General features: G+C 38.7%; 1 protein-coding gene across 3 annotated transcripts in view; it reads right to left on the bottom strand.

The window, feature by feature from the left end:
• LOC143668255 (uncharacterized) overlaps positions 1-22297 on the bottom strand; it is a 62259-nt gene that overhangs the window by 9088 nt on the left and 30874 nt on the right. For 2 of the 3 annotated variants that reach the window (XM_077142880.1, XM_077142879.1), the window contains one exon: positions 2-4727. The exons of the other annotated variant lie outside the window; for it this stretch is intronic. In XM_077142880.1, the coding sequence (XP_076998995.1) occupies positions 2046-4646 (2601 nt within the window). In that variant the 5' untranslated portion in view covers positions 4647-4727 and the 3' untranslated portion in view covers positions 2-2045. Of the gene's footprint in view, position 1; positions 4728-22297 lie in introns of those variants that run through there. 3 annotated transcript variants of the gene reach the window in all.

The following is a 22297-nucleotide window of genomic DNA, read 5'->3' as shown; positions in this document are numbered from 1 at the left end:
ATGTTGACATTCAATTACAACTTGAACTTTCTCATTTGGCACACTGAGGGTCAAGCCTCCTCCAATGTCTTACAGAGATATTACAATGTAAAAGGATGCAAACATTTCTCATGTAATAACAGAAAATATTATGATGTGAGAACATCCCTTTTCTTTCTTCCCTTGCTATAATTAACCCAGATCATCTCATTGGAATGCTATGACCTGCTTTGATGTACCTTGTTTTGCTAGTGACCATTTAGTAAGTCCAGTATTTGCAGACCTGGACAAGTGCCCAAGAACTCCCATCCCTGCTTCCACAAGAGTGCACAAATATTGGCACAACGGCTTATGAGGCCATCATAAAGTAAGGAAATGGTCCTTTCTTCTCTTTATCATCTTCTCTCACTATGGCTACTTCCCATCTTGGATTCCACCATTCTGAATTAGGTACTTTCCTACTAATATACTAGCTCCATGTCTTTGATTATGCTAGTCAACCTGGCTGGAATATCCTTCCCTTCTCTTGTCCATCTAAACTACTTCCCATTTTTAAAGACCCAGTTCAAGCACAACCTCTTTTATGAAGATTTTCCTGACGCTGTCCTTTTCCCTGCTCCCTGAGAGTTGGTCAATCCATCCTTTGCACACAAAAGTAGTACACATACACAATTATAGCACCTACACTACCTTTATTGCAATTACTAATTTACATGCGTGTTCTAATTTCCTATGCTGCTCAAGCAAATATAAAATGGGTTGGCTTAAACCATGGGAATTTATTAGCTTACAGTTTTGAGAAGAGGAAAATGTCCAAATCAAGGCATCATCAAGGTGATGCTTTCTCTCCAAGGACTGTAGTATTCTGGAGCTGGCTGTCAGTAACCCTGGGGATCCTTAGCTTATTACATATCAAGGCACATGGCAGCATCTCCTGGTCTCTCACTTTTCTTCCAGGTACATTTCTTGCCTCTTGTGGTTTTTTCTTTCTTTGTGTGAATTTCATTCTCTTATAAAGGACTCTAGCAATAGAATTAAGACCCATCTTGACTGAGATGCGACACATTAACTGGAGTAACCTCAGCAAATGGTCCTACTTACAATGGGTTCACACCCACAGGAATGGATTAATTTTAAGAACCTGTTTTTCTGGGGTATATACAGTTCCAAATTACCACACACGTGTCTCTCATGCTAGTCTGTTAGATTCTTTGGGCCACATATCATGTATGTCTTATTTCTTTAGCCTAGCATCAAGCACCACGACTGTACATAGTAGGTATTTAATACATTTTAGAAAAAGGAATTCAATATGTCTAGTATCAAATGTTAGTTGTTCTTAATTTGCCATAAAAAATTATTAACCACTCAGAAAATGTAAGAAATTTAACTACCAGTGAAAAGGACAGCACAATGAACTTTTCATTTTCAGCTTAGAGAAATTCCGTATGAACAAACTTTTTTCCAACCTGGTTATAATTTTGAGCAATTTAAGTTTAGGTGGAGGTACCAAAAGGATTATTCTACCAGATCTGTCTTCTAAATTCTGTCTTGTTTTAGGGTATTAGTTTTTTTTTTTGCCAATCCAAGAGACTCAGGTGCTGAAATTAATGTGACTAGGATTTTAAAGTAGACATCATAAACATGTACCTACTATGTTTCAGGCACTGGTTTGAGGTCATGGTAAGAGAGCAGCAAACAAAGCTCCTGCCCTCATGGAGCTTACATTCTAGTGCACATGGATTTTATCATGTCCATCAGTATATTTTTGCTTAAGTCTTGACCTTATACATCATTTTTAAGGTCTCTCTCCTGTGTAGACTCTATTGAATGTGAAACCCTTATTCTTGGGTTTTTCTGTTGTGTTTTCTCTTGTTAACTGTGACAATTAGGGCTCTGCTTGAAATACTGGCCATATTCATAGAATAGGTTTTCTTCAATAGAAATGGAAAGCTCAGCTCATTCTTGAATTCTTAAACACTACATTTCAAAAATATTCTCTGCTGTGTGGATTTTCTGATGAAAATGAGAAGTCTAAGTTCTGAAGAACACTTTTACCACACTCATCATGTATTGGTTTTATCACCTTTATGGATTCTCTGATGAACTTGAACACATGCTCTCTGACTAAAGCCCTTACCACATACAAAACATTGGTATGGTTTCTCTCCAGTATGGACTCTCCGATGGACCTGAAGTTGTGAACTCTGACTAAAGCCCTTACCACATGTTTCACATTTGTAAGGTTTCTCTCCTGTATGGACTCTGTGATGAGCATGAAGATTTGAAATTTGAGTGAAGTCTTTACCACATGTCTCACATCTGTATGGCTTCTCTCCTGTGTGGAGTCTCTGATGGGCTTGAAAATGTGAACTCCAGGTGAAGCCCTTACCACATGTCTCACATTTGTATGGCTTTTCTCCTGTGTGAATTCTCTGATGAGCCTGAAGATTTGAAATCTGATTGAACTCCTTACCACATGTCTCACATTTGTAGGGTTTCTCTCCTGTATGGACTCTCTGATGGCCTTGAAGATATGAACTTTGACGAAAGCCCTTACCACATATCTCACATTTGTATGGCTTCTCTCCTGTGTGAACTCTCTGATGAGCCTGAAGATGTGAAGTCTGACTGAAGTCCTTACCACATGTCTCACATTTGTAGGGTTTCTCTCCAGTGTGGACTCTCTGATGGTCCTGAATATGTGAACTCTGACTGAAGCCCTTACCACACGTCTCACATTTGTATGGCTTTTCTCCTGTGTGGACTCTCTGATGGGCTTGAAGGTTAGAATTACAACTGAAGTTCTTATCACACACATCACATTTGTATGGCTTCTCTCCTGTATGGACTCTCTGATGGACTTGAAGGTTAGAATTACAGCTGAAGTTCTTATCACATACATCACATTTGTACAGTGTGTCTCCAGTGTGTATTCTCTGATGGGCTTGAAGATTTGAGGACCTCCTGAAGTCCTTACCACATGCCTCACATTTGTATGGTTTTTCTCCAGTGTGGACTCTCTGATGGTCTTGAAGATGTGAACTCTGAATAAAGCCCTTGCCACATGTTTCACATTTGTATGGTTTCTCTCCTGTGTGAACTCTCTGATGGACCTGAAGTTTAGAATTACAGCTGAAGTTCTTATCACATACATCACATTTGTATGACTTCTCTTCTGTGTGGACTCTCTGATGGGCCTGAAGGTGAAAATTACAACTGAAGTTCTTATCACACACATCACATTTGTACAGTTTCTCTCCAGTGTGTATTTTTTGATGGGCTTGAAGATTTGAGGCCCTCCTGAAGATCTTACCACACACTTTACATTGATATGGTTTCTCTCCAGTGTGAACTCTCTGATGAAGACCAGAATGCTGATTAAATACCTTATCACATGTTTCCTGTTTGTATGTTTTGTCTCCATTGTGGGCTCTCTGACGGGTATGAAGTTGGGATGGCTGACTGAAACCTTTATTATACACATCACATTTATAGGATTTCTCTCCAGTGTTGTCTACACAGTAAATGTTAAGATCTAAGCTATGACAGAAGCCTTTCCCATACCTGTCACACTTATATGACTTCACTCCTGTGTGAGTAAGTTTATATGTGGGAAGAGAGAAGGTCTGATTGACACTCTTAGCACATACCTGACTTTTATAGGGTTTCTCTCCGGCATTTACTTTTTGATGAAGTTGCAGATGTGAACTCTGACTGAAGCCCTCATCACACCCATCTTTCCTAAAGGATTTGTCTCCTGTAGGAACACCCTGATGAATGGGAAGCAGTGAGCTATAGTTGATGTGCTTTCCACACTCAATAGATATATGAGCCTTCTCTCCTAAGTGCAGTTGTTGATGAGGTTCAAGACTAGAGCCAATGCTGACACCTTTCCCATTCTCATCAGAGGTTTGCTCACCTGAGTGGATTACACTATGCTGGGATGATTTCAAGTCTTTTCCACAATTATTATGGCTAAATACTTTCTCTCTTCTGTGTACTCCATGACCATCATGGTGATGAGAGACCCTTCTCATAACATATGGATTGCATTTACCCAGTTTATTTCTTATATCCATTTGATAGTTTTGTGATTCACTCAGATACATTTTCCTCCAAAAATCCCAAGTGATCCTATTTGTAAACTCTTTACTTTGACTCCTAGTGGAAGTTTCCCCTTGATGCTGCTTCATTACATAGTTCTCATCTTCAGAAACCTGAATAGATTCTCCTGCCCACATCTGACAGGGGGAATCACCTTGTTTTGGCAACTTGGATCTTTTGCCTTTAGGATTTATGATCACATCTTGATCTCTGGTTAATTTACTTGTAAATTGTTCCCACATCTGCCAGCACATAAGATCTTCATATAAAAGGTATCTTAATGCTACTTCTTGAAGAGTGTCTATCTCATTTTGATTCCTGTGTCCTGAATGCTCATCTTGAATTTCTGACTCCATCATCAAAAGTTTCTCTTTTCTCCCCAAATGTAATATTATATCTGGTTTGAAGGGTTGATATCCTACAGAGAGCAGGTTCCTGAAGTTTTCCACCATTACATCTTGGTACAATTTCCTCTGGGCGGTGTCCAGCAGTCCCAGTTCTTCCTTGGTGAAGATCACAGCTATATCCTTGAATGTCACTGCTTCCTGAAACCTGGTCATTTTCTTTTGCTCCTCTGGAGGAGATGAAGAGTCCTGGGCAAGCAGAGTTTTGTGGGTCCTCCTATTCCAAGCAGAGGTGCTCTAGAAGGGAAGAGATGACAGTAATATATCCACTTCTTAAAGCTTGGGAGAGATCAATTCATAACTTCCAATTCCCTTTGTTCTTTCTCTGTATGTCTCGAATTTCCTGCTCTGATCAGTAACAGGGTTTTGCAAGGAGACCTGACATTTCACAATATTTATTAGGAAAAAGCATGTGGGGTTTGGGTGCCTGGCTCAGTTCTGCTCATCACCTGCAGCAAGGCCACTTTTCTAGGCCTAAGTTTTCAGACTTTGCTCATTTCTGGGTTGTCAAGTGCTCTCATGCTTTCCTCCAGTCACTCTGCTCTATAGAGGGCCATTTTCCACTTTCTTCTCCTGGAGAATTTTCACTTGTCCTTCAAATCCCACCTCTGAATGTCTTACATCACCACGGGAGGGAGATGAATTAGAGGTTTAAACACCTGCTCTGCCTGTGAGATGATTAGCACATATTTGTCTTTTATCTTCGGCGCCCTGAATATAGCAAGTACTCAAAACATATGGAATCAAAGAACGACTAAAGATTCCCCAGTCAGGCATGAAATAGACTAATTATTGCTGAAGTTACTTTAAGCTGTAAAATTCTGAGGCTGCTCCTAATTTGAAGGAGGAAAGTATGAATTCTATCTTTATATTTCTTCCTCTGTGTTTCAAATTCACCTTGCTTCAGCAACACCAAGGTTATTCTTAGAGGGGGGAGAATTCATAAAAGGACCAACCATGGACTTTGGATAAGGAAAATCCTTTCATTTGTGTATTTATTCATTTCTTTATTGATAACCATCAGTCCTTTCTCAAATGTCATCTCTTCCAAGAGTTTTTTCTTGGATATCCTTTATATAACTTAGGTCCCCAATCGTACCACTTCCCTTTTCTCATTCACCCCTGTTTTATATTCAGCACTCGTCATTCACTAGCATATTTATTATCTGTCTTGCTTGCTTATATTTATCTCCCTTTTAAGAATGTTAGCTATATTGTTTTGTTCACTGCTCTTTCTCAAGAGTCTAGAAGATTTCATGGTAGGCAGCATGCACTCCATACAGATTTGTTGAAAAAAATGGATGGCTGAACCTCCCAGAGAGAATTGATAGCAGTGGCCTCTAGAATATGTATTCTTAAACTTATATAAAGCTTACAAAAATAGAAAAAAGAATTATTATATACCTTCATGCAGATTCTCTAATTAACAGCTTACCATTCTTTCTATACTTAGATTTTTAAAAATTGACAGTAAGTTGCAGACATGAGGTCCCTTGACCCTTAAACACTTCAAAAACAAACAAAAAAAACAAAAAGAATATTCCCTTGGGTACCCACGAACAATTATCAAAATTTAGAAATTAATATTTGATAACAATGTTACTGCATAATCTATACACTTATATTTCAGCTGTTGTTCCATTACAGTACTTTTTAGCAAAAGGAAAAACATTTCTGGTCCACTATCCAAACCAGGGTTAAACATCATATTTTGTTGTCATTTTTCCTCAGTCTCTTAATTTGAAACAGATCCTGGGTCTGTTTTTTCTGTCTTTCCTAACCTTGACAATTTGAAGAGCACCATTTCACAGAAATGGCCATCCTTGATTTGGTTTTGTCTGACATTTCCTCATGATTAGTTTCAGGTTTGTATATTCTTACCAGAGAAGCCACAGAAGTGATACTGCATACTTTTCAGTAACTATATTCATTTTATTAAGGTGGCATCTGCAAGCTGTCTCCACTGTAAATTATTGTTTCTTCTGTGTAATAATAAGTATTGTTTGGGGATGAGGTTATATTTAAAGATAAGCAAAAGAGGAGATTTTCCTAAGTGATCCAATGGGAAATTGTTTAGTGCTGTGATTTGACCTTCTTTGAGATTACACATAAAAATTAACTGTTTAAAATGGTGATCTTCTGACATTTTTAGTCCTTTGTCCTCACATTTATTTATAAATATAGGATGTAGGTATGAATTCAGTAGAACTGAATATTATAGCCTTAAGTAAATGTTAGTGCCACATTCAGCAGCTGCTCAGGGAGGTGAAAGTTTGAATAGCAGCAAAATGGCTGTTTCTATAATGCTCCCTGTATTTAGCTCATTGTTGGATCACTTCAAAAATCTTCTGACAGAAAGATAATATCTGGATAAGGAATTATCTTATATGTTATTATATGACTAATAATATTATTAGTCATCTTTTACAATCAAAAGTACAGGTTTATGTTGGCATTAAAATCATGACTCCTGACTCCTCGCTTTGTTCAACCCACATATTCTTTAAGAGAGAACCATATTTATTGGGTAATTAGAGCTGAAGGGATACAGATTGTGCAACAGGACTCCTTGTAAAAATTCAGAAATGGATAGCACAATATTGTCTAACTGTAATACAATTATGTTAGAACACTGAATGAAGCTGAATGTAAGAATAATAGAGGGAGGAGGGCTGGGGGCACAAATGAAAACAGAAGGAATGATAGATGATAAAGACTGAGATGGTATAATCCAGGAATACCTAGAGTGTATAATGGCAGTGACTAAATGTACAAATTAAAAAATGTTTTTGCATGAGGAAGAACAAAGGAATGTCAATATTGCAGGCTGTTGAAAATAGATGATAATTCATATTTTTAAACTTTAACTTATGTGTAAGACTAAAGCAAAAAATGTTTATTTGGCACAAAATTTATATTTTGACTAGTGCATTTCCTAATATAACTTATGTGGACAGTTTAATTGAACACCATAAGTACATGGAACCTTGAGTAGGGCATGAGATTTTGTACGTTTGTCCAGAGTGATGCCCCAATAAATCCTAGAGTGATCTGAACAGTGAATAAAAAAATATTTGCACAGTACCTTTGGGGGAATGGTGTGAAAGAGGGAAAATTCAACTTCCCCAGGTGGAGAATTCATGATAGTCTCACAAGCAGTGGGGACAACCAAAGCAATAGGCTGAGCCCTCAGTCTTGGGGTTTGTTCGTATAAAACTTATGCCTGCAAAGGATAGACTAAGCTTACTTAAAATTAGGCCTAACAGTCACCCCCAGAGAACCTCTTTTGTTGCTCAGATGTGGCCTTTCTCTCTCAGCCAACATGACAAACAAACTCACTGTCCTCCCCCTCTCTACATGAGACATGATTCCCAGGGGTGTGGACCTTCCTGGCAAGGTGGGACAGAAATCCTGGAATGAGCTGGGACTCAGCATCAAGGGATTGAGAAAACCTTCTTGACCAAAAGGGAGAATAGCAAAATGAGACAAAAGAAAGTGTCAATGGCTGAGAGATTCCAAACAGAGTTGAGAGGTTATCCTGGAGGTTATCCTTATGCATTATATAGATATCACCTTTTTAGTTAAGGTATAATGGAGAGGCTGGAGGGAACTGCCTGAAAACATAGAGCTGTGTTCCAGTAGCCATGCTTCTTGACGATGATTGTATAATGATATAGCTTTCACAATGTGACTGATGCTCTTTTTAATCTACCTTATTAACAGACGATTAAAACATCTGGATTAAAAATAAATAAATAATAGGGTAACAAATGTTAAAATAAATTTAGTAGATTGAAATGCTAGTGATCAATGAAAGGGAGGTAAGGGGTATGGTATGTATGAATTTTTTTGTTTTCGTTTTATTTCTTTTTCTAAGTTGATGCAAATGTTCTAAGAAATGATCATGATGACGAATATTAAAAAAAGGGACTTCCTTGCCCTTTGGAAAAAAAATCGATTAGGATAGATTAGGTTATAGTACAGTAAAAATAATTCTCAAATTTCAGTGGCTTAAAATACAATGGTGGAGGAAGCAGGGCAAGATGGCAGTGTAGGGAGGTGTGGTATTTAGTTCATCCTGTAGAGCAGCTAGCAAATAGCCAGAAATTATCTGGAACAGTCTGGGGGACATCCATGACAGAACATACATTATACACCCGTCTAAAATGGGTGGAAAGGCCAAGATCATGGTAAAGAACTGTAAGTCCCAAAATTTCAGAGGCTGGAGCCCCTCCCACACTGGCAAGGCAGGCTCAGATGCAAACATTTCCATGTGGGGAGAAGAAGCAATCCTTCTCAGGAGCAAGGGAGGGCAGCTCAGCCAAGCCCCAACTGCAGTTTTGTTTTGTGTTTTTAATGATTTTTTTCCAATTTTGGTTTTAATTAACAACTGTGGACTGCTGAATATAAGCTCCAAGCACAGAAAAACCGAGAGCAAGCAGGAAAGGAAAGTTTCTCCTGGCAGACAGGAGGGGGAACTGAGGGAAAACAAAAAAGGCAAAAAAATGACTATTTTGGATTTGGCCCTGCTCAGAATACTGGAAAAGGGCTGTGCTGCAAGGCACATAAAGCCAGGTGCCAACTCTGGCTTTTGACAGGCAAACCTTGGAAGAGGGGATTGGTTCTGAAAAGGGATTACCTTTTTTTTCCTTTTTAAAACTATTCTAAGAAGCTCATTAGAGAAAGCCTCATGTATTTTCAATTGTCAGTTCTGACCAGTCAAGGAAGGAGTTAGGAGGGGTCTAAGAGACAAGGTAACAAGTTAAGTGAAGGACATAATTCTCTAACGAGCTTATCTTCCCCAAGAAAAGGGGGGCAGGGGACAGCTCAAGCTGCAGTCCTCAATCAGAGAACTCAGACCGCAAGGGCTATGCCGAAAACACACCTTATGCCTCAGGTTCTGTCTTAACCACATCCCTGGCAGGTACAGGGTATGCTTAGAATTAAAGACATCACACCACTTTATGCTGGTGGGGAGCTGCAGGCTGATAAGGACCATCTGTTGGGACGGACAGGAAAAACAGAGTCTAGAGTCTTCACAGGAATCTCTAACAACCTGCTGGGTCTCATCCTTAGGGAAATGTGATACAGATTACATCCTCCTCCTGAGACCTGGACCTGTCTTGTCTGGGAAAATCTGACTGGGGTTGAGGTTATCCAGGGAGACCATTTTTGCTAGCTTGAAACTTATGTACCCCAGAAAAGCCATGTGCTCTTAATCATAATACAATTTGGTGGGAGCAGACCTATTGTAGGGTGGAAACTTTTGATTGGATTGTTTTCATCCAATCAAATTGTGATTTACCCAATTGTGAGTGCGACCTTTGATTAGATGGAGATGTGACCCTGCCCATTCAGGGTGGGTCTTAATTAGTTTACTGGAGACCTGAATAGAGCTGATATAGAGAGCAGAAAGATCAGATGCTTGGAGACAGGGAGAAGAGGCCACTGGAATGAAGAGCAGAAAGCAATGAAACCTTGGAGCAAAGGAACAGCATATGTTGCCATGTGCCTTCCCATGTGACAGACATCAACCTTCCTCCAGAGAGCAGGTATCTTTCTCTGGATGCCTTAATTTGGACATCTTGGTGGCCTTAGTAGTATAAACTTGTAACTTAATAAATCCCCTTTATAAAAGCTAGTCACAGGGTGCACAGGTGGTTTGGTGGTAGAATGCTCACCTTCCATTTGGGAGACCTGGGTTCGATTCCTGGACCATGCACACCTTTCCTCCCCATCCTCACCCCCCCAAAAAGCCAGGCAATTTCTGGTACATTGCATTCCAGCAGCTTTAGTGGCTTGAGACACTATCTTAAAAGAAATAAAAATAAAAATAAAAAATAAAAATAAAAATAAAAGTCCATTTAGGTAGGGCAAGAATCAGAAAAGCAAGAGCTGAAATATCCTGAACAGCTAAGTAGAAGCAATGCTAGAGGTCTAAATAAGTTGAACTGAATGCCATTAAACAGATATAGAACAAAGCCAACCAACAAAAAAACCCTAGGTAAAAGAATAAAAATGACCTCCAGAATAGACTAATCAAGGATATCAGACTCTGAGACACCAAGAACAAATTATGAGGCATGTTAGGAAAAATGAAGATATGACCCAATCAAAAGAACAAATTAACACTCCAAATGAGATGCAGCAGTTGAAACAAAGAATTAATGTTCAAATAGACATGCAAAATCACATAAAAAATTAAGTCAATGAGTTGAGAGAAGATATGGTAAAAAGAGATGAAGGACATAAAGAAGACATTAGGGGACTACAAAGAACTTGAGAGCTTGAAAAAATAAACAGCAGAATTTATGGGAATAAAAGACACAAAAGAAGAGATGGAAAACACAATGGAGACATACAACAGCAGAACTGAAAGGCACAATAAAGGATTAGTGAACTAGAAAATAGGACATCTGAAATTGAACATAAAAGAACAGACTGGGAAAAGACTGAAAAAATATGAGCAGGGTCTCAGGGAATTAAATGACAACATGAAGTGCATGAATATACATGTTATGGGTGTCCCAGAAGGAGAAGAGAAGGGAAAAGGGGTATGAAGAATAGAGGATGAAATAATCACTGAAAATGTACTATCTTTTATGAAAGACATTAAATTACAGATCCAAGAAGTGCAGTGTAACCCAAAAGGAGCAGATCCACACAGACCTACACCAAAACTTTTACTAATCAGATTCCCAAATATCAAAGGTGTGCTGGTTTGAAAGGAAGTATGCCCCCTAAGAAAAGCCATGTTTTAATATAAATCTCATTTCTTAAAGGTAGAATAATCCCTATTCAATACTGTATATTTGAAACTGTAATGAGATCATCTCCCTGGTTGATGTGATTTAGTTAAGAATGGTTGTTAAACTGGATTAGGGGAGGACATGTCTCCACCCATTTCAGTGGGTCTTGATTAGTTTCTGAAGTCCTATGAAAGAGGAAATATTTTGGAGATTCAGAGAGAATCAGAGAGAGCAACACTACAAAGCAGAGAGTCCACCAGTCAGTGACCTTTGGAGATGAAGAAGGAAGACGCCTCCCAGGGAGCTTCATGAAATAGGAAGCCAGGAGACAAAGCTAGCAGATGATGCCGTATTCGCCATGTGCCCTTCCAGCCGAGAGAGAAGCCCTGACTGCGTTCGCTGTGTGCCGTCTCACTTGAGAGAGAAACCCTGAACTTCATCGGCCTTCTTGAACCAAGGTATCTTTTCCCTGGATGCCTTTGACTGGACATTTCTATAGACTTGTTTTAATTGGGACATTTTCTCGGCCTTAGAACTGTAACTAGCAACTCATTAAATTCCTCTTGTTAAAAGCCATTCCGTTTCTGGTATATTGCATTCCAGCAGCTAGCAAACTAGAACAAAAGGCAAAGAGAAAATTATGAAAGCAGCAAGAGAAAAGCAATCCATCACATGCAAGGAAAGTTTGATATGACTATGTGCTCATTTCTCAGCAGAAAACCTGGATATGAGAAGCCAGTGGTATAATATATTTAAGATACTGAAAGAGAAAAACTGGAACTAATAATTCTATACATTGGAAAAAGATATTTCATGCCAACAACCATAAAGAGTGGGAGTAGTTATAGTAATATTTGACAGATTAGATTTCAAATGTAAAACAATTTAAAAAGACGAAGGACACTGTATTTATAAAAGGAACAATTTAACAAGACAGAACAATCATAAATATTTATGCACTGAGCCAGAGTGCCCCAAAATACAAGAAGCACTCATTAACAACACTGAAGGGAGAAGTAGACACCTCTACAATAATAGTTGAAGACCTTTATACCACTCTCATTAATGGATAGAACATCTGGAGAGAAGATCAATAAGGAAACAGATTTTAGAATATACAATGAATGAACTAAGACTTAATAGACACTTATAGAACATTACACCCCTCAACAGCAGGATACACATTTTTCTCAAGTGCACATGGATCATTCTCCAGGATAGACAACATGTTGGGTCACAAAGCAAGTCTCAATAAACTTAAAAAGATTGAAACTATATGAGAGCACTTTCTCAGATCATAATGGAATGAAGTTGGCAATCAGTAACATGTGGAAGGCAAGAAAATTCACACATGTATGGAGGCTAAACAATATTCTCTTAAACAACCAGTGGGTCTAGGAAGAAATTACAAGAGAAATCAGTAAATATCTTGAGGCAAATGAAAAGGAAGGCACAGCATATCAAAATTTACGGGATGCAGCAAAGGCAGTGAGTGCCAAGAGGGAAATTTATTGCCTTCAATGCCTGTATCAAAAAATAAGAAAGAGGGCGGGCCGCGGTGGCTCAGCGGGCAAGAGTGCTTGCCTGCCGTGCCGGAGGACCCCGGTTCGATTCCCGGCCCCAGCCCATGTAAAAAAACAAACAAACAAACAAAATATAATAAAACAAGAAAATGTTTAAAAATGTTTCCCTTTCTTCCATCCTTCCTTCCTTCTCTGTCTTTCCTTCCTTTCCTCCCTCTCTCTTAAAAAAAAAAAAAAAAAAAAAAATAAGAAAGATAAAAAATCAAGGAATTAACTGTTCACTTGGAAGAAAGAGAGAAAGAACAGCAAACTAACTTCAAAGCAAACAAAAGAAAAGAAGTAATGAAGGTTAGAACAGAAATAAATGAAATCGAGAATATGAAAACAATCCAGAAAATAAACAAAACCAGAAGCTGGTTCTTTGAAATTGGTCACAAGTCTTATACATTCTACCTTTCTAACCTAGTCTTTATTTAGAACCCTCACTTGCACTCAGCTCGGACTTCATTATTGATGTTACTTGTTCAGCCTTCTGTGATACTTCCTCCACCCTGCCTCCACAGCCATCTTTCTAAAACAGCAATTAGATCATGTTGGCTTACTTGCTTAAAATTCTTCAGTGGTGCCCTAGTCTTCAGAACAAATTTTAAACTCCTCCCCATGGCATAAAGCCCTTCTTATTCTCATCTTAGTATCCCCAGCTGTATTTCTCACCATGTGTTCTAATGTACCTTAGGATCAGACATAGCAGGCTATTTGCAGCTCTACAATATAACCATATATTTTCCCTTTCCCTCTGTGTAACACATCCAGTTTCATTTTTTTCTGAGAAGCACCCACATCTTCCTTCTCCTTCCCTCCCCTCCTTACCTTTCCTCTCCTCTCCCTTCCTCTCCCCATTCTGAGTTAATTACATCTTCTCTGGGCAATCATAGCACTTGATCATACCTTCATCATAATGCTTCCTATATTTATTAGTAATTGGTTTAACTGTGCATCTATTGCTGGACTGGAAATTACTTAAAGACAAGAGCTGTTTCTTTCCTTTCTATACCCTTAGTAGTTAGTATACTGCCTGACACATAGCAGGGGATCAATAAGTGGCAGTCAAAATACATGCAGTCAAAATCAGTCTCTTGAATATTTCTCATATTGGTCTCCTTGGTCCTATCCTCACTGCCACTGTCTTAACTCAGGTCCTCATCACTGAGCTGCATTCTAAACAGTTTCTGTCACCACTACTTTTCTCCCACCCCACAGCACCTGGAAACCATTAACTGACTTTCTGTCCCTATGGATTTACCTATCCTGGATATTTCATATAAAGGTATTCATGCAACATACAACTTTTGTGTCTGCCTTCTTTCACTTAGCATAATATTTTTTAGGTTCATATTGTAGCACATATCAGTACTTTATTCCTTTTTTAAGGCTGAATACTATTCCATTGTTAAATATTCCATTGCAAGTATATACCACATTGTGTTCATATATATGAAATATACAGTATAAGTAAGTTCATAGAGACAGAAAGTAGATCAGTGGTTGTCAGGGGCTGGGAAAGGGTAGGGAGGAATGGGGGTTGCCATGCAATCATTTGGGGTTTCTTTTAGAGGACACAAATTTTTTTTAAATTGTAAGATCACAACCCTGTGACTCTCCTTCCCTGCCTCTGTCACTCCTTTCTTCCTTCATCAAATCTTACTAAGTACCTTCTATGTGCATGACATTAGGTCCTAGGGATACGATGGTAGAGAAAATGTTTAAAAGCCTCTGACATTATATGTCTTCAAAACAAAAAATTATATGCACAATGTTAATAATAAGTGCTATGAAGAAAAATAGGGAATGGGGTAATAAGATGTAGGTGGTCAGAAAGCTGTCTCAGAGCAGGAGTCAATTTAGAAGAAGCCTAGATGGTGTGAGGGAGGCTGACAGGCACAGATCTGCATGAAGAGTGCAAAGAGGCTTTTGAATATATACCATAACTGTATTAATAAAGAATATACATTTTAAGAATACATTTCTTGTGATAATTTTCATAAAAGTACAAATAACATAGAAAGTAGCTCTCCCTTCATATTTCCCAATTTTTATAAGTGGTAACCTCTAAATGCCAATAATATAAGCTCTTTTGACTCTTTTCAACAGTTCTTATTATAATGCCTAGAATACACATGCCCAGTAAAGATTGTGGACTGAGTAAATATTCATTGCTCATTCCATTATGCATGTTCTCAGACAGCAAGTTGTATGGTTTGGAAAACTTCAATAATTCTTTGCAGGGCACCAGAACATTACTAGATTGTTCTTAGAGCTAAAGTCTCCTTTTAATGATAAAATGGACATTCAGGGAGATACAGTTAATGTTTAAGGGTAAAATTCACAACCTTCTCACAATTTTATTGGTAGAGTGTACAGCTTTAATACTAAGGTAGCATAAGAATTCTATCATAATATTCTGAAATAAAACTTGTGAGATAGAAGGAAATTTACACAACAATTGGTTCAAAGTCCAATACAATGCACAGAGCCTTCCACAGCATCCTGTAAATACCATTTGTGTGATTTTTAAATATAAAAAAGTATACACTCTGATATAGTAATTAAAAACTACCAAATATAAAGATAACATATGCTGACATGCACTTTAGAATTAAAGTTCATTCATGTCTTCACTTAAAAAAAGAGTTCGAGATGTTCTAGGCACTGTTGCACGTACTTGTGGCGTGAGTTGCTATAATGGTGCGTTGAGGCAATACAGATTCAGGGCACAACAGAAATGTCAGAAATGATACCTTATTACTTGCACATGAATAAAAAATCTAGAAAGGGTGAATAATCTCCTTGTCAGTTAAACAGCAAAAGAGTCCAAAAGAGCAGGGGAAGAAGTCCCATCACAGCTGGTCTCCCAGGGCAGTTGAAAACTGCTCTGGGTCAGGTCAGTAGATGCAGTTCCATATGCCCTACTTTGCACCAGAGAAGAGAGACAAATCTACACTGTTTGAATGTAATTTATCCACCTGGGGTAGGGTAGGGGGAGAGAGCCTTGACACTGAGAATTCCTGTTCTGGGCTGTGCATTCCTGGTTTCTGGGTTTAGCCTGGTCTGGCCTTTTCTTTCTTTTCTCTCTCTCTTTCTCTCTCTCTCTCTCTTTTTTTTTTTTTTTTTTACTTCTTAGCAGCTCATTAGATAGAACTGCAAGCATGCTCAGGCTTCAGCATGTCCTAGGCTGTCTAACTAAACCACTATATCAACCATGGCAGGGAAAGGCTGCTGAAATTAAAGGCACAGCATCACTTTATGCTGGTGGGAAGCTGCAGGCATACAAGTGCCACATGTTAGGCAGGATAGGAAAAGTAGAGTCTAGAGGCTTCAAAGGGAAGTCTGATAACCTGCTGAGTCTCACCCTCAGGGAAACTTGATACTGGCTACTCTCTCCTCCTGAGATGTGGTCCTTTCTGTTCTAGGAAAATCTGACTGGGGTTGATCACATCTGAGGAATCCCTACTCAAAAAAAGGTTCCATATAGGTAGGGCAAGAAACAGAAAAACAAGAGCTGAAAAATTGTGATCAGTTAAAAAAAAAAGCCTATTCTAGAGGTCTAGAATAAGTTGAACTGAATGCCTAAAACAGAGAGAGAATAAAGCCAACCAACCAAAAAACCCTAGATAAAAGTATGAAAATGATCTCCAGAATAAGCTGACTAAGGAAATCAAATGCCTAGGCACCAGCAAAATATAACAAGTCATACTAGGAAAACTGAAGATCTGGCCCAGCCAATACAACAAACCAACATTTCAAATGAGATATAGGAGTTGAAACACCAATTCAGGATGTTTGAACAGACATGCAAAATTTCATCTAAAAATCAAATCGAGTTGAGAGAAGATATGGCAAAAGACATGAAAGATGTAAAGACAGTGGGCAAACATAAGGAAGAACTCTCAAGTTTGAAAAAACAAATGGCAGAACTTATGGGAATGAAAGGCACAATAGAAGAGTCAAAGAAAAGCAGTGGACACCTACAACAGTAGATTTGAAGAGGCAGAAGAAAGGATTAGTGAATTAGAGGACAGGCCATCTGAAATCCTAGGCACAAAAGGAAAGATAGAGGAAAAAGAATGGAAATATATAAGCAGGGTCTCAGGGAATTAAATGACAACATGAAACGCGCAAATATACATGTTATGGGTATTGCAGAGAAGAGAAGGGAAAAGGAGCAGAAAGACTAATGGAAGAAATAATCACTGAAAATTTCCCATCTTATATGAAGGATAAAATTATAAATCCAAGAAGTGCAGTATACCCCAAACAGAACAGATCCGAATAGACCTATTCCACGACACTCAGTAACCAGATAGTCAAATGTAAAAGACAAAGAGAGAATTCTAAAAGCAGCAAGAGAAAAGCAATCCATCACATACAAGGGAAGCTTGATAGGGCTGTGTGTGGATTTCTCAGCAGAAACCAGGGAGATGAGAATGCAGTGGTATAATATATTTAAGATTCTAATAGAGAAAAACTACTAATCAAGAATTTTTATGGTAGCAAAACTGTCCTCCAAAAATGAGGGAGGGTTTAAAATATTTGCAAACAGTTACTGAGAAAATTTGTGACCAAGAGACTGGCTTTACAAGAACTACTAAAGGGAGCACTACAGGCAGTTAGGAAAAGATAAGAGAGTGAGGTCTAGAGAACAGTGTAGAAATGAAGACTATCAGTAAAGGTAAAAACAGAGGAAAAAAAGATATGATATATGAAATCCAAAAGACAAACTGGTAGAAGAAAGTACTGGCTTTACAGTAATAACATTAAATGTTAATGGATTAAATTCCCCAATCAAAAGACATAGACTGGCAGAACAGATTAAGAAACAGGACCTATCTATATGCTGTCTGTAGGAGACTCACTTTAGACCCAAGGACAAAAATAGATTGAAAGTGAAAGGCTGGAAAAAGATATTTCACTTAAACAACATGCAGAAAATAGTGGGAGTAGCTGTATTAATATCCAGCAAATTAGATGTCAAATACAAAACTATTAAAAGAGACAAAGAAGGATACTATGTATTAATAAAAGGAACAATTCAACAAGAAGGCATAACAATCATAAATATTTATGCACTGAGCCAAACTGCTCCAAAATACACGATGCAAACATTGACAACCCTGAAGGGAGAAGTAGACACCTCTACTTAATATCAATTCTGCTCAAACTCTTCAAAAAAATTGAAGGAGGGAAAACCCTAATTCATTCTATGAAACCAACATCATCCTAATACCAAAGCCAGAAAAAGACACTAAAAGAAAAGAAAATTAAAGAACAATCTCTTTAATGAATACAGATGCAACAAAATATGAATCCAGTCATACATTAAAAGAATTATACACCATGACCAAGTAGGATTTATTCTAGGTATGCAAGGCAGGCTCAACACAAGAAAATCAATTAATGTAATACACCATGTCAATATATAAAAGTGGAAAAACCACAAAATCATATTGATTGATGCAGAAAAGGCATTTAAAAATTCAACATCCTTTTCTGATGAAAACTCTTCAAAGGATAGGAATAGAAGGGAAATTTCTCAACACGAAAAAGGGAATATATGAAAAACCCACAACTAACATCATCCTCAATGAGGAAAGACTGAAAGCCTTCCCTGTAGGATCAGGAATAAAACAAAGGTGCCCACTGTCAACATTGTGCAAGTTCTGGCCAGAGCAATTAGACAAGAAAAAGAAATAAAAGGCATCTGAATTGGAAAGGAAGAAGTAAAACTCTCAGTGTTTAAATCCCAAAAAACTACATCAAAACTACTGGAGTTAATAAATGAATAGAGCAAAGTGGCAGGGTACAAGATTAACACCCCCAAACCCGTACTGTTTGTATACACTATTAATGAACAATCTGAGGAGGAAATGAAGAAAAAAAATCCATGTACAATAGCAACCAAAAGAATAAAATATTTAGGAATAAATTTAACCAAGGATACAAAAGAACTATATACAGAAAACTACATGGAATTGCTAAAAGAAAACATGGAAAACTTAAATAAATGGTAGGGTATACCATCTTCATGAATTGGAAGAATAAATATTGCTAAGGGGTCAATTCTACCCAAATTGATATGCAAATTCAATGCAATATCAATTAAAATCTGAACAACATACATTGCAGAAATAGAAAAACCAGTAACCACACTTATTTGGAAGGGCAGGTTGCCCTGTGTGCTGGTTTGAAAGGATTTATGTACCCTAGAAAAGCCATGTTTTAATCCTAATCAGTCGTGTGATAGCAATAGTTTCTTCTAATCCCTATTCAGTTCTATAGGCTGGAAACTTGATTAGGTTATCTCCATGGAGATGTGACTCAATCAATTGTGGGTATTAAACTTGATTAGATGGAGATGTGTCTCCACCCATTCTATGTGGGTCTTGATTAGTTTAATGAAATCCTATAAAAGAGGAGACATTTTGGAGAGAGTCCCTTTTGAGAAAGAGGAGAGAGCTGCAGAACCAAGACAGAATGAGAAGAGAACAACAAAATCCACCAGCCAGTAACCTTTGGAGATGAAGTAGGATAATGCCTCTGGGGGAGCTTCATGAAGAAAGAGGCCTGGAGAGGAAGCTGGCAGATGTGCCCTGTTCATGACAAGCCTTTCCAGTGGAGAGAGAAACCCTGAACTTTAGCCCCCTTCAACCTGGATGCCTTGAAATCAGACATTTCTATAACACTTGCTTTTTTGGACATTTCCATGGCCTTAGAACTATAAACTAGCAACATATTACATTATTCTTTTTAAAAGCCATTCCAGTTCTGGTATATCTCATGCCAGCAGCTAGCAAACTAGGGCAGATTTTGGTACCAGAGGAGTGGGGTGCTGCTGCAGTTTGCAAATAACAAACATGTAGGAACAGTGTTTTAAATGGATAAGGGGTAGATTTTGGAGGAGTTGTTAGAAGCTTAACAGAGAAGACCTAGAATGCTTTGAAGAGTCTGTTGGTAGAAATGTAGACTTTAAATACACTTCTGATAAGGCCTTAGACAGAAATGAGGCATGTGTTATTATAGACTGGAAGGAAGGCAAGCCTTATTTTAAAATGGCAGATAATCTGACTAAATTAACTAGTGGCTTTGTCTAGAAGGCAGATTTTAAAAGCCATGAACTTGGATATTTAGCAGAAGAGATCTCCAAATTAAATGTGGAAAGTGCAGCTTGGTTTCTCTTCATAGCTTATAGTGAAATGTGATAGGAGAGAGATAGACTGAGAACTGAACTCTTGGGTTCAAAGAAACCAGAAATTGATGTTCAGGAAAATTCTGGGCTTCCAGGAGGGGAGACCCCAGAGAGTGGTGCCCCATGTGAGGATCTGGCCAAATGCAGAACCAGTCAGCCATTTCAGAGAAAGCCAGGATGGGACATGGAGTTATCCAGGAAAGATTTGTGAAAACTCTTTATGTCTGATGGGCATGATCCCTGAGGCTACTGCATAGAAAGTCAACAAGAGTGTTGCAGGATCTGTATAAAGACAATCACTGCCAGTTAGGACTGAGAGGGACAGAGAATGGACACTTTAGAGGCAGAACCATGGAGTCTGAGGTCTGAAGTTGAGAAGCCATGGGCTAGGAGAGTGGCCCCACCCAACCACATGGAGGGGATGAGTTTGCCCTAAAAGCAGAGGATGGGCCTTCCACCTCATCGCAGTGGAAAAGTGGTGCCACCTCAGGCCTTGGAGAGGGTGTAGCACACACCTTGGGAAATGGGGAGAGCCCGGCTTCCACCACATGCAGGGGTAGAGCATGTACCCTGGAGATGGCAGAGAGTCCAGGTGCGGCTCCGATGCTTGGAGCGAGTGGAGCCAAAAGAAATGTGGTCTCCCCAGTGTCCCCCAAGTTGCATTCAGAGAGAGGTGGGCAAGGCCTTGTAAGCCCTTGGAGAGAGTGGGACTGCTACTTTTTAAAGCCCCAAATAAATGATTCTCAGACTTGGAAATCTAATGGAGTTTGCCTGCAGGTTTTCGAGGCTGCTTGGGCCCTGGGATCCCTGTATTTCTTCCTCCCTATGGAAATGGGTATATCCTATGACTGTTCCTCCGTTGTATGCTGGCAGCAAATAACTTGTTCTGAGTTTTACAGGTCCAGAGCCAGTGGAGAAAATTTTGCATTAGGACTGTTCATGGCTGTAGCTGACTTTGATGAAACTTTGCTCTGGTTTTAACCTTGTATTGTATTTGTAATGTTAATGAAATGGTTTAAGATTCTCTGATATTGTTATGGAATGAATGTTTTTGTGTATGGGGAAAACATGTCTTTTTTAGGGTCCAGAGGGTGGAATGTGCTGGTTTGAAAGGATTTATGTACTCTAGAGAAGCCATGGTTTAATCCTAATCAGTCTTGTGAGAGCAATAGTTCCTTCTAATCCCTATTCAGTATTATAGGTTAGAAACTTGATTAGGTTATTTCTATAGAGATATGACACAATCAATTGTGGGTATTAAAGTTGATTAGATGAAGATGTGTCTCCACCCATTCTATGTAGGTCTTGATTAGTTTACTGAAATCCTATAAAAGGGGAGATATTTTTGGAGAGAGTGCCTTTTGAGAACAAAGAGAGAGCTGCAGAACCACGACAGAATGATGAGAGAACCAGAGTCCACCAGCCAGTGACCTTTGGAGATGACGAAGCAGAAGGCTGTGGGGGAGATTCATGAACTAAAAGGCCTGGAGAGGAAGCTAGTAGATGTCACCCTGTTTGCAACATGCCTTTCCAGTGGAGAGAGAAATCCTGAATATCAGCCTTCTTGAACCAAGGTATCTATCCTAGTTTGCTAGTTGCTGGAATGCAATATACCAGAAATGGAATGGCTTTTAAAAGGGGGAATTTATAAGTTGCTAGTTTACAGTTCTAAGGCTGAGAAAATGTCCCAATTACAAGTCTATAGAAATGTCCAATCAAAGGCATCTGGAGAAAGATACCTTGGTTCAAGAAGGCCAATGAAGTTCAGGGTTTCTCTCTCAAGTGCGAAGGCATATTGTGACACAGTCACAGTTTCTCTCTCAGCTGGAAGGGTACATGGTGAGCAAGGCATTATCTGCTAGCTTTTTCTCCTAGCTTCCTGTTTCATGAAGCTCCCCAGGAGGCTTTTTCCTTCTTACTCTTCAAAGGTCGCTGGCTTGTGGGCTCTGTGCTTCTCGTGGCTATGTCATTTTTCTCTGCTTTCTCTGAATCTCCCATTCTCCAAAATGCTTCCTTTTTTATGGGACTCCAGTAAGCCAATGAAGACCCACCCAAATGGGTGGAAACAAATCTTCCCTAATCCAGCTTAACAACCACTCTTGATTTGGTTACATCTCCAGGGAGATGATCTAATTACATACAGTATCGAATAGGGACTATTCTGTCATTATGAAATGGGATTTAGATTAAAGCATGGCTTTTCAAGGGTACATACACCCTTTCAAACCATCACAGTATCTTTCCCTGGATGCCTTAGGTCAGACATTTCCATGGCCTTTGAACTATAAACTA

Source organism: Tamandua tetradactyla, chromosome 24 (assembly GCF_023851605.1).
Source record: "Tamandua tetradactyla isolate mTamTet1 chromosome 24, mTamTet1.pri, whole genome shotgun sequence".
Classification (NCBI taxonomy): Eukaryota; Metazoa; Chordata; class Mammalia; order Pilosa; family Myrmecophagidae; genus Tamandua; species Tamandua tetradactyla.
This window is presented reverse-complemented; position numbering and strand designations above follow the sequence as displayed.